General features: G+C 38.9%; 1 protein-coding gene across 1 annotated transcript in view; it reads right to left on the bottom strand.

Annotated features, from left to right (window-relative positions):
* The window catches only part of met (MET proto-oncogene, receptor tyrosine kinase), a 131,513-nt gene that overhangs the window by 23,508 nt on the left and 91,902 nt on the right, over positions 1-16,103 (bottom strand). Inside the window, exons 12-13 of the mRNA XM_079560402.1 lie at positions 7,614-7,823; positions 1,758-1,898 (exon numbers count right to left, since the gene is read on the bottom strand). Coding sequence (XP_079416528.1) covers positions 1,758-1,898; positions 7,614-7,823 — 351 coding nt within the window. The remainder of the gene's footprint in view (positions 1-1,757; positions 1,899-7,613; positions 7,824-16,103) is intronic.

Genomic DNA, 16,103 nt, shown 5'->3' with positions numbered 1-16,103 from the left:
GCAGGGGGTACTCGAGGACCGGGCAGAGGGAACTCGAGGACCGGGCAGAGGGAACTCGAGGACCGGGCAGGGGGTACTCGAGGACCGGGCAGAGGGAACTCGAGGACCGGGCAGAGGGAACTCGAGGACCGGGCAGGGGGTACTCGAGGACCGGGCAGAGGGAACTCGAGGACCGCGCAGAGGGAACTCGAGGACCGGGCAGAGGGAACTCGAGGACCGCGCAGAGGGAACTCGAGGACCGGGCAGAGGGAACTCGAGGACCGGGCAGAGGGAACTCGAGGACCGGGCAGGGGGTACTCGAGGACCGGGCAGAGGGAACTCGAGGACCGCGCAGAGGGAACTCGAGGACCGGGCAGAGGGAACTCGAGGACCGGGCAGAGGGAACTCGAGGACCGGGCAGGGGGAACTCGAGGACCGGGCAGGAGGTACTCGAGGACCGGGCAGGGGGAACTCGAGGACCGGGCAGAGGGAACTCGAGGACCGGGCAGGGGGAACTCGAGGACCGGGCAGGAGGTACTCGAGGACCGGGCAGGGGGTACTCGAGGACCGGGCAGAGGGAACCCGAGGACCGGGCAGGGGGTACTCGAGGACCGGGCAGGGGGTACTCGAGGACCGGGCAAGAGGTACTCGAGGACCGGGCAGGGGGAACTCGAGGACCGGACAGGGGGTACTGGCAACTATTTCAGATTGAGAAAAAAAAAAGGGGGGACTAAACATTATTTTGAAAGGAAAGACGCTACTATGCAGTAAAATGTTCACCTTTGGGAGAATGTTCGGTTTATTTTGAACGCAACATTGTCTTTTAACCTCTTAACTCCCGCCTGAACCGAGAGGATCTTTTTCCTCACGTCATCACATTTTTTTTTCCATAATTTTTTTGTTGGGTATTCAACTCATTTTTGTAACTTTTTTGATATTTTTTGTCATATTTTTGTCACATTTTTGTCATTTTTTCATCAATTTTTCATCTTTTTTTGTTGGGTATTCAACTCATTTTTGTAACTTTTTGGTCATTTTTTTTGTCAATTTTTTATCACATTTTTGTCATTTTTTCATCAATTTTGTATCACATTTTTGTCGTTTTTTTGTAAATTTTTTATCCATTTTTTGTCATTTTTTTGTCATTTTTTGGTCACATTTTTGTAATTTTTTTTGTCATTTTTTTGTCATTTTTTGGTCACATTTTTGTAATTTTTTTGTAATTTTTTTATCAATTTTTGTCATTTTTTGGTCACATTTTTGTCATTTTTTTGTCAATTTTTGTCATTTTTTCATCAATTTTTCGTCACTTTTTTGTCAATGTTTTCTCACTTCTTTGTCACATTTCCATCATTGTTTTCGCCTCAGTTTTGTTGCTTTTTCACTGCTTTTTTCCAGAAGCTTTTGGATTGGGGTAAAGCCAAACTGGAGAAAATGTGCTCGTTTCAGGTGGGAGGTAAGGGCTTAACTAATAAAGTGCTTTTAAGTGATTGCTTTTGAAATAAACTGAGGTTTGGGGCACAGAGACGCCACTAGAAGGTCCAGGGGGTCCGCAAGACACAACAGGTTGGGAACCATCGACGCAGTTGTGAACATGGACCTTTTATTTTGTCTCCGAAGTCTCGTCTCTGAATTCAATTGGATTAAACCAGCCGGTCCAAATGAATGAATCATTATTGAAAGCAGAAAATAAAGTAGCTTCTGTGTAGATTCAGGTGGACATTGTGAACAAAGAACATGGCCTGATCAGGGACGGTCCTGAACTGAACGTCTCTCACCTGGACCTGCAGCTCCCTCTGATGCAGCTCCGTGGGGACGGTGCACTCCAGGGTGTTGCCCACGAGGGTCAGAGTCTCGCAGCTGTGGTTGGACACAGTGAGGACCTGGCACTTTATGGCCTCGGTGTCCATCCGGTCGCCCTGAGGGGAAGACGAGAGGCTCACACTTACACACAGGGACAGAAGACAATATGAAGCAATGGTTTAAAGGGATATTTCAGGATTTTCAACATCATTTCCTATAGTTATCCAGTGTGTTGCTGATTTCTGGAGATATTTTTTCTTATATTTGAAGAGTTGTGATGCTAGGCTAGTGCAAGGCTAGTGCATTTCTATATCTGTATCAGCTAGCCTGCATAACACCAGACTAACCATAGAAATGTCCATAGAATCATGTTTGGAATATAACTGACCTGACCACAACAACTTATACAGCCCTTTAACCTTTCTGTCTAAACTGTATTTAACCTCTTAACTCCCGCCTGAACCGAGAGCATTTTCTCCAGTTCAGCTTTACCCAAATCCTGTAGGCCTGTGTAACGCCTCATTTGAAAGCGAAGATCTACAAAACTCATGTAAATGAATCTTTTTTCCTCACGTCATCAGATTGTTTTCCATCTTTTTTTGGGGGGGTTTCAAACTCATTTTTGTCATTTGTTTTTGGGTCATTTTTTGTAAATGTTTTTGTATTTTTTTGTCAATTTTTGTCACATTTTTTTGTAATTTTTTTTGTAATTTTTTGTCACATTTTTTATCCATTTTTTTTTAATTTTTTGGTCACTTTTTTTTCATTTTTTAATGTAATTTTTTGGTCCTTTTTGTCACATTTTTGTCAATTTTTTTTTAAATATTTTTTTATTTTTTGATCATTTTTTGTCACATTTTTAATGTCATTTTTTGGTATTTTTAGTCATTTTTTAGTCATTTTTTAGTCATTTTTTTTGTCATTTTTTGTCATTTTTTGTCGTTTTTTGTCCATTTTTTTGTCATTTTTTGGTCATTTTTTTTGTCATTTTTTGTTGTTTTTTGTTGTTTTTTGTCAATTTTTTTGTCAATTTTTAATGTCATTTTTTGGTCTTTTTATTGTCCCATTTTTGTCACATGTTTTTGTCCATAGAGTCATGTTTGGAATATAACTGACCTTGCATCACATTTTGAGGGACTATTTTCTCGCAGATCACTCCGCCGCTGCGTAGCTTATACAAACACGAAGCTGATGCTGCTCAAATATAACGTCTTTTAAATGATTCTATGGACACAGCCATTTATATGGTTAGCCAGGCTAGCTGATACCATAGACATGCACTAGCCTAGCACTAGCCTAGCGCCACGAAACTCTTCAAACATAAGAACTGCATGAATTACAAAAAAAAAAAAAATCTCCAGAAATCAGCAACACTCTGGATAACGAGGAAATGAGGCCCTGTGTCAAAAAGTCAGAGAAATCACACTGAAGCTAAATTACACAACAGTTTAGTCAGATTTCAGCGTTTACGGCGGCGAATCCCGCTGTAAAACGATCGTTAAATGAACACGTTTCTTCGGTGCGGATCATGCGTGTGCGGCGTAAATAACCCGCGGGTTTAAAGGAAGTGAAATGCGGCAGAACGAAGCGGCGCTGAGAGCTGGACTCGGAGAGGAACAGGTGCAGCGTCCGTGGAGAATCTGCAAATCCACTCTGACCCCGAGGAATGTCCCGCTCTCTGCACGGCGAGAACTCCCTCAGTCCTGGTTCTAGACCTGCTGTTACGTCTCCTGTCAGAGCTGAAGAGACCCTAAGGTTTGTCCTGGACGTCAGAGTTTTTTAAGAATTATGTAGACCAGGGGTGGGCAAGTTCTCTTAACGGAGGGACAGTTTTTTTTTTAAAAGACCGAGGGCCGAAGCCGCCAGTTTTAGGCCAGAGTAAAGCACTACACTGGAAAAATGGCCATCTTAAATGAGATAAATGACTTAAAATTGCTTGAATAAAGGTTCTTTGTGTTGGATTCTAGTCTGTTTAGACTAATCTAAGATAAAGATACAAATGCTGATGGAACAAGCAAAAAACCCACTTTGAAATCAGACAAATAGTTTTTCACTTGAAATTATACAATATTTTTGTCGCATTTTGTCATTTTTTCATCAAATTTATGTCATATTTTTGTCAATTTTTTGTATTTTTTTTTGTAATTTTTTCGTCTTTTTTTCATCAATTTTTTTAATCACATTTTTGTAGTTTTATGTCACATTTTCTCACATTTTTGTCACATTTTTGTCATTTTTTTTGTCATTTTTTCGTCAATTTTTCATCAATTTTTATCACATTTTGTCACATTTTTGTCAATGTTTTCTCCCTTCTTCTTCTTCTTCCCTTCTGTCACATTTTTGTCACATAAATGACTTAAAATTGCTTGAATAAAGGTTCTTTATGTTGGATTTGAATCTGTTTGGACTAATCTAAGATAAAGATACAAATGCTGATGGAACAAACATAAAACCCACTTTGAAATCAGACAAATGGTTTTTCACTTGAAATTATACAATATTTTTGTCAAATTTTTGTCATTTTTTCGTACATTTTTCACCAATTTTTTTTGTTATTTTTTGGTCACATTTTCTCACATTTTTGTCATTTTTTTTAATCACATTTTTGTCATTTTTTTAATCACATTTTTGTCATTTTTTTGGTCATTTTTTTGGTCATTTTTCATCAATTTTTCGTCACATTTTTTGTCAATGTTTTCTCACTTCTTTGTCACATTTCCATCATTGTTTTCGTCTCAGTTTAGTTTTGTTTTGCTGAACTAGAGAATATTTGCTTGGTTAAGGCGGGGCTTCATCAACAGACCATTTCCTTAATGTTCTGATATTGTTGAGGAGGAGGTTTTGTGAGCTTTTCATTCGCAGAGGCCGCAGAGGTGAAGGTCTCTCCTCTTTGCCATTGTCGTCACTTTTTATTCCCTTATGTGTTTTTGTCACTTTTAAATGGCGCTTTTGTTACTTTTTTTGTTATTTTTTTGCTGGATTTTTGTCATTTTTTTGCTGGATTTTTGTCATTTTTTTGCTGGATTTTTGTCTTTTTTTGCTGGATTTTTGTCACTTTTTTGTCCCTTTTTTGCTGCTCTTTTGTCACTTTTTTGCTGGATTTTTGTCTTTTTTTTGCTGGATTTTTGTCATTTTTGTCAATTTACATCCTCTTTCTTCGCCATTTTGAAGAAGCTTTTAGATTTGGAGAATTTGGAGAACAAGAGAAAACATGTTCAGGTGGGAGTTAAGAGGTTAAACTATGTATCAACAGTATAAACTATTCACTGACTTGAACTGGTCAGTTTCTGCCCTAAAACTCGGGGACTGGACTGTTTAGTTGAAAACAAAAGGCAACAAAAAAGCATCAAAAATACAACGAAGAAGGGAAGGAAAAATCTTTGAACCACTTCGTAGGTCTTAGCTTTCAAATGAGGTGTGAGCTCCAGTCGAGAAACTTTTAGATTTGGGCCTGATTTAGACCTGAACTGGAGAATATTTGCTTGTATGAGTTGTGCTTCTGTGCAGATGTTCTCTCTCTGTTCTCAGGCCTGGTCGGTTCCCAGGCTGTTAGCGACTGTTAGCGACTGTTAGCTGTTTTTAGCGCGTGATGCTAATTGTGTGTGATGTGTTGTCGTTCTCCCGTGAAGCGCGAGTTTAGACTGATCTGAGCCAAAACAAACAGGCAGCACAGCCGAGGACAGAGGGGGAAACAGAACGGACTGAGGAGACTGAGGAGAATATTAAGATTTTTTGTTTGCCACAGTACAGAGAGTTATAATAATGAATTTTGGCGACTGAACTGACTCAAATCTGTCAAATTTAGCAGAACTGTCCAAAACAAGCCCAGGATTCCCATCTTACCCAGAGACGCTCATGTCCTGGTCGGTCTGTGCAGGTGGAGAAGAGAAAAACATTTACATTCATCCAGATTGAAGACTAAAAACTGAGCCCGGGCCTGTAGGACTGTGGCTCGTCCCTCGGGGGCCGCGGACAGAACAATGGTGTGAATGAAGGGCGCACTGATGAACTCTGGGAAACGCCGTCCGCTTCCTGTTTGTGCCCGATTACTTCCTGTCTGTGTGACCTTCACCCCCGCGGCCTCGGAGAATGAAAAGCTCACAAAACCTCCTCAACAATATCAGAACAATATCAGAACAATATCAGAACATTAAGGAAGTGGTCTGTTAACGAAGTGTCACAAATACAGACTTCAAAGACTTTCAAAAACATTCAGTCTTTGTTTGGCTCAAGTCAGAGGTTTGGAAACACAGAAGTGGAGCTGACGGTTACAGCCGACTTTCACAAAAAACAAAGTCTGCGCTGTTTTATCTACATGACAGACACTCAACAGTGTAGAAGTTCATTTGGTTTGATCATGTTCTTCAAAAATCATTGTAAAAAAGTCTAACTCTAATTATATGTTTTACAACATTAGTCAAATATTGAACCTCTTACCACCCGCCAAAACCACATGCATTCTCTCCTTTTTGCCATTGTTGTCACTTTTTTAATGGCATTTTTGTTCCTTTTTTTTGTTCTTTTTTTATGTATTTTTGTCACATTTTTGCTGGATTTGTGTAATTTTATGCTGGATTTTTTCAATTTTTTTGCTGGATTTTTTCCATTTTTTGCTGGATTTTTGCCATTTTTTTCTGGATTTTTGTAAATTTTTTGCTGGATTTTTGCCATTTTTTTCTGGATTTTTGTCTTTTTTTCTGGATTTGTGTAATTTTATGCTGGATTTTGTCACTTTTTTGCCATTTTTTTGCTGGATTTTTGTCATTTTTTTGCTGGATTTTTGCCATTTTTTTGCTGGATTTTTGTCATTTTTTTTGCTGGATTTTTGTCATTTTTTTGCTGGATTTTTGTCATTTTTTTGCTGAACTTTTGTCATTTTTTTGCTGGATTTTTGCCATTTTTTTGGATGGATTTTTGTCCCTTTTTGCTGGATTTTTGCCATTTTTTTGCTGGATTTTTGTCATTTTTTTGCTGAACTTTTGTCATTTTTTTGCTGGATTTTTGCCATTTTTTTGCTGGATTTTTGTCATTTTTTTGCTGGATTTTTGTCATTTTTTTGCTGAACTTTTGCCTTTTTTCTGCTGGATTTTTGCAATTTTTTTGCTGGATTTTTGTCATTTTTTTGCTGAACTTTTGTCATTTTTTTGCTGGATTTTTGTCATTTTTTTGGATGGATTTTTGTCCCTTTTTGCTGGATTTTTGCAATTTTTTTGCTGGATTTTTGTCATTTTTTTGCTGAACTTTTGTCATTTTTTTGCTGGATTTTTGCCATTTTTTTGCTGGATTTTTGTCATTTTTTTGCTGGATTTTTGTCATTTTTTTGCTGAACTTTTGCCTTTTTTCTGCTGGATTTTTGCAATTTTTTTGCTGGATTTTTGTCTTTTTTTTTGCTGAACTTTTGTCTTTTTTTGCTGGATTTTTGTCACTTTTGTCAATTTACATCTTCATTTTCTTCTCGTTTTTTGTCGCCATTTTGAAGAAGCTTTTAGATTTGGAGAATTTGGAGGAGAAAACATGTTCAGGTGGGAGTTAAGAGGTTAAACTATGTATCACCAGTATAAACTATTCACTGGACTTTTTAGTTGAAAACAGATCTTGTTGCTTTGTCTTCACCCACATCTTGCTTGAGGGTTTGGCAGTAGTTTAAGTTTGGGACGCCGTCACAGATCCCGTCCTGCTCCACTCTGGCAGGATCAGGAGAAGGGACTGCACAAGTATCGATACCCCCTCAAATACCTGCTTCGATACCACTTTTAGAATCGATTTAGTTTTGTGAAATCTCTCTTTTTTTTAAACCCTACTTTGGAGTCAAGTTTAAAGCTCAGTCTCACCTTCAGCTCCACGACGCTCTTGTTGTCTTTGGACGTGAGCTTGGGGTCCTGGAACAGCGGGTCCTCCACGTAGACCAGGTCCCACTGGCCGGTGCTGAACCCGTCCAGGATGAAGGAGACTTTGGTGACGAGCGGCGGCTGCAGAGACAGCTTGGCCAGAGACGGCGTCGTGCACTGGATGGTGGTGTGGTTCTCCCCGAACACGCAGCTCTGGGACACAGAGGAGCCTCAATGAAGACCGTGAACTTTGACATATCATACCACGGACATGTGATCAGTGACAAGACGTTTCCACGGCTACAAGGCAAAAATTACTTCATTTTGTTCTTGCAGCTCAGTGTAACCTCATAGTAATGCTAACGGCCGCTAACGACAGAGTACACGGTAAAGTGAACGGCCAAGTACAGGGGCGGACTGGCCTTATGTCCATTCTGGAAGAGCATTGTCTTAAATGACCTGAATTGAGGAAATGTATCTTGTTTTGAGCGGTTTTCACTCATTCAGACACTTTTCCTGATCGGACCAAGTTTCCTTTGCTTGTTTGAGGACATTTCAGACCAGTTCTAGGGTAAATCTCGCTTGAAATAAGAAAGTAAAATTGCCAATGAGATAAGACCAATTTTCTTACCCCATTGGCAAAGAAAATGACCTGAAATATGGACGAAATGTATCGAAACGAGTCAGAAACATCTCAGAACAAGTGAAATAATCCAGGACAAATGCCCAACAACAATTTAACTAGTCAAAACAGCTATAATTTGGATTATTATGCTCAAATTGAGATGTTTATACAGATCTAGTTAAACACTTTTTGCAGTGCGAGCTTTACCCAAATCAAAAAGCTTAAAAGAAAAGCATTCAAAAACAAAAATGTGTTGGAAAAGCAACAAAAAAGTGACAAAAACACAACAAAATGTGAGGAAAAAAGTGGCAACAAAGCGATGAAAAAACAACAATAACATGAAAAAAATGCAGCGACAACGTGACAAAAAGCTACCATCACACTGAATTTTTGTCATATTTTTGTTGAATTTTTGTCACTTTTTATAAAATTTTTGTCACATTTTTGTTGAGTTTTTTGTCTTTTTTTGTTGAATTTTTGTCACATTTTTGTTGATTTTTTGTCACATTTTTGTTGAATTTTTGTCACTTTTTTGTTGAATTTTTTTCACATTTTTATTGAATTTTTGTCACATTTTTGTTGCATTTTTTGTCATTTTTTTGTTGAATTTTTGTCACATTTTTGTTGAATTTTTTGTCATTTTTTTGTTGAATTTTTGTCACATTTTTATTGATTTTTTGTCACATTTTTATTGATTTTTTGTCACATTTTTGTTGGTTTTTTGTCATATTTTTGTTGAATTTTTGTCACTTTTTTGTTGAATTTTTTTCACATTTTTATTGAATTTTTGTCATTTTTTTGTTGAATTTTTGTCACATTTTTGTTGATTTTTTGTCACATTTTTATTGATTTTTTGTCACATTTTTATTGATTTTTTGTTACATTTTTATAGATTTTTTGTCATTTTTTTGTAAAAAAAAAAAAAAAAGTAATGAAAAAGCAACAAAAACATGACAAAAATGCAGCGACAACGTGACAAAAAGCTGCCATCACTTTTCTAGATTTGAGCTTTCAAATGAGGCGTTACAGCGTTTCTCTCCAGTCAAGAAGCTTTTAGATTTGGGTAAAGCCGAACTGGAGAAAATGCTCTCGGTTAAGGCTTGTAAGAGGTTAACATGTGTATTTGTGGAAGTGTCACATTTACGCTGATTTGGGCCAGGCTGACCAGAGTCCAGGGCTGTTTCTCAGTCCCAGTCCGGCCCTGGCCAAGTATGACACGTTTCATGATATTTATATATTTTTTGTAGTTTTCTATCATGTACATATCACAAGATTACGTGTAATGTCTATTAGATGTGTGTCTGTGAATCCGACCCATGAAAAGCAGAAACTATACAGGATTTAGCATTTAGCTTCTAGCTCAGACGACACTTTTAGACGCTAAATTATATCTGAAGTGAATGATCCAAAGCTCTGTACATGTATGAATGACAGCTCCCGCGGCTCCAGGCATGTCCTATTGGGAAGAGGCCTCGTGGAAGACCCGGGACACGATGGAGGGACTGTGACTCCGAGCTGGCCTGGTGTGGCCTCAGGTCCCCCCCAGAACAGCTGGAGGAGGTGTGTGTGGATCGGGAAGTCTGGGCATCTCTGCTGAGTCTGCTGCCCCCGCGACCCGGCCCCGGATCAAGCGGAAGAAAATGGACGGATGGATGAAGCTGAAAACATCTCAATCGTTTACACTGCAAAAAGTGCCCTACTAAAAACAAGAAGAAAAAAAAACTTAAAATAAGACATTTTGTCTTGTTTTAAGGAAAAAATTCTGCCAATGGGGTCAGCATTTTTTTCTTGCTAAGAATTCTTATTTCTAGAATATTTTTCTCATCATGAAACAAGAAAGAAACACTAAATTTAAGCAAATAAATAGCTAGAATTAAGCAAAATGTCCTCAGAAAATTGAATAATTTAAGGAAAACATTCTTATTTAGTGAAAAATTGTGGATATTTTACTTAAATGTTGCTTGATTTAAGTAAAATGTTCTAAATTACACATATTTTTGAGCAAAATGTTCTTAATAAATACTAATATTTAAGGAAAGTATTGCCCGGAGACCCGCCTCCATGATGTGGAGCCAGATGGTCAGAATCACCTGCTGGAGGATTCACCTATTGTACATGTTTTTAGTGGCAGACACGGGGAGAACATGCTCCACACAGAAAGGCCCCGTCCTGGTGGGAATCGAAGCCAGGACCTTCGAGCTGTGAAGTGGAGGCTCTAACCGCTGTGCCACCGAGCCGCCCACTTTAAAGAATGGATTGTATTAATCTGTCTGTGAGAATCAGTTCTTAAATTAGGAGTTGTTGTGATCTTATTTTTTCTTAAAATAAGAACAAATATTCTTTGTCTAAAGCTGAAGAAGATTCAAAAAGTGTTTCTTTCTTGTTACAAGAAAAAATATCATGTTTTTAGCCAATATATCTGAACAAGAAATGGCTCGATTTTATTTCCTAAAACAAGATTTTTTTTCTCAAGAAAACTTTGCTCCACAAAACATTATTACTTTTTAAGGAAAAAATAAGAACTTATTTCTTAAAGTAAGACATTTTTTACTTGCTTAGAATCCACTTTTTGCAGTGTATGATTTGAGATGTTTGGTGGCTAATGCTAATGGCTATAGGGAAAATACATTGAGCTAATTGAACTGTCCGCATGCATAAGGATCGAATGACACTTCTCCTTTTTATTTCTACGCCCTTAAGGCTCTGGGTTTGGGCATGTGGGGTTAAAGTTCGGGTTTTATCTCTTACCACGTTATGTAACTCCAAAATACAAATACACAATACTCCATTTTGCATGTAACCCATGAAGTTATTACACACTGTTAGGTACAATGTAAAGTCTACAGTATAAGCCTGGTTGCGTGTTTACTGTCAGCTCTAACACGCGTGTCGCCGCGGCCACAGCGTGACTGAGCGCCGCGTGTCTGCTCCGTAATCACAGCTGTAATGGAGTCGCCGGAGGGAACGATAACGCGCCGGAGTAAACCCTGTGTTTGTCTCTGAAGGAGCCGCTCCTTCGCCCCGGGCCACGTCTGTCGCCGCCGCCGCCTCTTCACAATGGACTCCGGCTCGTAATAATCCGCGTTCGCCTCCACGCGTAACCACGGCGACGGGTTTAATGCGCCTTCACACGGGACGAACACAAAGGGGAGCGTCGAGTTTGGACACGTTCAGTGCGGCTGTGAGCGAAGAGCCACCGCAGGAGCAGATCAGGAGTTACTTTGACTTTGATACTTCACGTGTATAAGTTAACCTGTTACCACCCGACATTTGAAAGCTAAGACCCACAAAACTGATCTTTTTCCTCGCGTTGTTGCTGTGTTGTGTCACCTTTAGCATGTTTTTCATTTTTGCAACATTTTTGTAGAATTTTTGTTGAATTTTTGTAGAATTTTTGTCATATTTTTGTTGAATTTTTGTCACATTTTTTTAAAAAGTTTTTGTCACATTTTTGTTGAATTTATGTTGATTTTTTTGTCATTTTTTGTTGAATTTTTGACACATTTTTGACACATTTTTGTTGAATTTTTGTTGATTTTTTTGGTCATTTTTTGTTGCATTTTTGTCACATTTTTGTTGAATTTTTGACACATTTTTGACACATTTTTGACACATTTTTGACACATTTTTGACACATTTTTGTTGATTTTTTTGTTGATTTTTTTGTTGATTTTTTGTTGATTTTTTGTTGAATTTTTGTCATTTTTTAATTGAATTTTTGTTGATTTTTTGTTGAATTTTTGTCACATTTTAGTTAAATTTTTGTCACATTTTTGTTGATTTTTTGTCACATTTTTGTTGAATTTTTGTCATTTTTTAATTGAATTTTTGTCACATTTTTGTTGAATTTTTGTCACTTTTTTGTTGCGTTTACATCCTTGTTTTCTTTTTGTTCTCTTTCTGTTTTGGTGCTTTTTTCCCCAAGAAGCTTTTTGATTTGGGTAAAGCCAAACTGGAGAAAATGGGATCCGTTCAGGTGGGAGTTCAGAGGTTAAACTAAAGTCACTGTTTCTGAGCCTCATGTGCCGGATCGCTCCCTGTGAAGTCACTCCGGTTCAGTTCTGGGCCAGACTCGGGTCAAGCGTGGAACAGAAGCCGAACTTCCTCCCGTCCCGCCGGCCGCGCTCCCTGTGGCCCCGTCACCGCCCACTCACGCCTCCCAAATCACTCAGAGCCCAGTCCGGTCTGCGAGTGGCCCAGACGGGGAAACGCTGAGGCCGCTGAGGTCCAGACTGTGTTAAAAGCTTCAGCAGAGGTGAGAGAACAGCTGCTTTACCCCAACCGCAGCGGGAGGCAGAGACGAGGCGACGACAGGCGGCTCCCACCGGGGCGTTTAAAGAGAAACCAGCCGCGGTCAGTCGGCCAAGGAGCAGGCCAGACGAGGGCCAGACGAGGGCCAAAGAGCAGGCCAGACGAGGGCCAGACTCAGACCAAGGAGCAGGCCAGACGAGGGCCAGACTCAGACCAAAGAGCAGGCCAGACGAGGGCCAGACTCAGACCAAGGAGCAGGCCAGACGAGGGCCAGACTCAGACCAAAGAGCAGGCCAGACGAGGGCCAGACTCAGACCAAGGAGCAGGCCAGACGAGGGCCAGACTCAGACCAAAGAGCAGGCCAGACGAGGGCCAGACTCAGACCAAAGAGCAGGCCAGACGAGGGCCAGACTAGGGCCAAAGAGCAGGCCAGACGAGGGTCAAACGCAGACGAGACGAGGGTGAAACGCAGACACTCAAATGCTGGACGTACAGTGGGGGAAAAGCATTTTGTCAGCTTCCCATAGACTTTCTATTGAATTTTGGCCAAAGACAATGTGCCTGAATTTCTCTCTGTACGGCAACACGACGGGGACAAACCCTCTTCCTCGTCCCAGTCAGTGGCAGTGACATCTGCACAGCGCCATCTACTGTGCCGAGTGCGCATTATTAAACCAAACACAAGGACAAATGGACTTTTGACTTTGGAGCTTTTATAGAAATGTAGTGGAGCAGAAAGCCCTTCTCTTTGGTCCTCATGGAGATGATGCCGCTGTAATGCCGCCCCCTGGTGGCCACGGGCGACTCCAAAAGTGACTTTGGACCTTGTTTAAATAGCTTAGACGAGTTGATGTGTGCCTGTCTGGTCTTCATGCGTGCCCTCAGTCACACAAAACGTCCAAAGATGTGGTTAGCATTTGGCCTCTCCCAGTGTGTTCCTATGGCTCCAAACGGGGGTGAAGTCACAAAGACCAGACAGGTACGGATCAACTCGTCTAAGCTCAGGTAAGAACAGATCTCGGTCTGGAAGAACGGTGGACTGTTCCTTTAAAATCCTGGCTCCAAAGAGTTTCTCTTCTTCTCGAAAAGCTCTGATGTGACATGTGACCACACTGGGGGAGGCCATGTTTTACCCACGCTGGTTCTTGTGCAACGGAAATAACAAGCTGAAGTTTAAATCTTTGATTGACAGGCTCTGGAGCTCTGTGGGGGGGCGGGACTTCCCCCGATTTTCCGCCCTTTTAAGGAACAGGCTTCGTAAGAGGAGATTGCGCAGCCATGTTAATGAACTTATGTGATCTGGGACTGTGAATGGGCTGAATGTGGGGCTGGTTTTTATCAGTGTTTATGGATGTTTAAAAATCTTTTTTGCAGTTTTTTTTTACAGCGATTGCCTTTGCTCTTCATGGGTTTGCTGATGCACTTTAACTAAAAGCAATAAATGTATATTTTTGAGTTTTTGTCACATTTTTGTTGAATTTCTGTATTTTTTTATTGAGTTTTTGTCACATTTTTGTTGAATTTTTGTCACATTTTTGTCACATTTTTGTTGAATTTTTGTCACATTTTTGTTGAATTTTTGACATTTTTTTGTCGAATTTTTGTCACATTTTTGTTGAACTTTTGTCACATTTTTGTTGAATTTTTGTCACATTTTTGTCACATTTTTGTAGAATTTTTGTCAATTTTTTGTAGAATTTTTGTCAATTTTTTGTTGATTTTTTGTCATATTTTTGTTGAATTTTTGTCACGTTTTTGTTGAATTTTTGTTGAATTTTTGTCACATTTTTGTTGAATTTTTGTGGAATGTTTGTCACATTTTTGTAGAATTTTTGTCAATTTTTTGTTGAATTTTTGTCATATTTTTGTTGAATTTTTGTCACGTTTTTGTTGAATTTTTGTTACATTTTTGTCACATTTCTGTTGAATTTTTGTCACATTTTTGTAGAATTTTTGTCATTTTTTTGTCACATTTTTGTCACATTTTTGTTGAATTTTTGTCACTTTTTTGTTGAATTTTGAATATTTTTTAAAATATATTTACAGTCAACAATCATTGAGCAAAAACATTACATTTACTCAAGTACAAGTCAAGTAACCTTTTCAAGAAACTGCACTTGTACAGATTAGTGATGTCATTCAGTATTTTTACTGCTTCTTTCAGTGTTAATGAAGTATCTTTGCTCTTACATGATTAAAAAAAAATACTTGTGCCACTGTGAGTATGAAGTTACAAACACATAATACATTTTTATGGTATTTTCTTTGGAAACATTAGGATTTTCACATTATTTTTGTTTCTCATCCTTTATGAAACATAAATCAGACTTTTACTCAGTTACTCAGAGTACTCAAGTAACATTTTGTACTTTTTACTTTTACTTGAGTATGAATTCAGGTCATATGTTTTACCCTCTCTTGAGTAACACTGTGGTAACTCCGTGGCCTCCTCTGGCTCTGTGACGAGTGTGGGTGGACCCGCTCACTCCCTGCCCTCCCTCGCCGCACACTCAGCGCTCCTGCTCGGACTGAAGTGTTTTTGTCCCTGAAGTGTTTGTTCGGGGTCAGTGCGGTCACGAACACACGGGAGCGAAACGCCGCAGCTGAGCAAACGCCAGCACGCGCCGCCGCTTCCACCACACGGGTCCAAGTGCAGGAACAAACACGTCTCTGTCACCGGCTCCCAACGCTGAGGCCACTTTCACAAGGGCACTTTCAATTTTAGATTCAGGTAAAGCCAAACTGCAGAGAATGTGCTCGGTCCAGGTTAGACATGTGAACTCTGACCCCGCTTTAACCTCTGAACTCCCACCTGAACGGAGCCCATTTTCTCCAGTTTGGCTTTACCCCAATCAAAAAGCTTCTTGGGGAAAGAAGCACCAAAACAGCCACAAAAAATGAGAAGAAAACAAGGATGTAAACGCAACAAAAAAGTGACAAAAACAACAAAAAAATGCGACAAAAACTCAACCAAAAAGTGACAAAAATTCAACAAAAAAATGACAAAAATTCAACAAAAAAATGACAAAAATTCAACAAAAAAGTGACAAAAATTCAACAAAAATGTGACAAAAACTCAACCAAAAAGTGACAAAAATTCAACAAAAAAGTGACAAAAATTCAACAAAAATGTGACAAAAATTCAACAAAAATGTGACAAAAATTCAACCAAAAAGTGACAAAAAATCAACAAAAAAATGACAAAAATTCAACAAAAAAATGACAAAAATTCAACAAAAAAGTGACAAAAATTCAACAAAAATGTGACAAAAACTCAACCAAAAAGTGACAAAAATTCAACAAAAAAGTGACAAAAATTCAACAAAAATGTGACAAAAATTCAACAAAAAAATGAAAAAAATTCAACAGAAAAATGACAAAAATTCAACAAAAAAATGACAAAAATTCAACAAAAAAGTGACAAAAATTCAACAAAAAAATGACAAAAATTCAACAAAAAAATGACAAAAATTCAACAAAAAAATGACAAAAATTCAACAAAAAAGTGACAAAAATTAAACAAAAAAATGACAAAAATTCAACAAAAAAGTGACAAAAATTCAACAAAAAAGTGACAAAAATTCAACAAAAAAGTGACAAAAATTCAACAAAAAAAT

This window comes from Gobius niger, assembly GCF_951799975.1.
Source record: "Gobius niger genome assembly, chromosome: 7".
Taxonomy (NCBI): Eukaryota; Metazoa; Chordata; class Actinopteri; order Gobiiformes; family Gobiidae; genus Gobius; species Gobius niger.
Note: the sequence above shows the minus strand (reverse complement) of the source record. Positions and strands in the feature narration are given on the sequence as shown.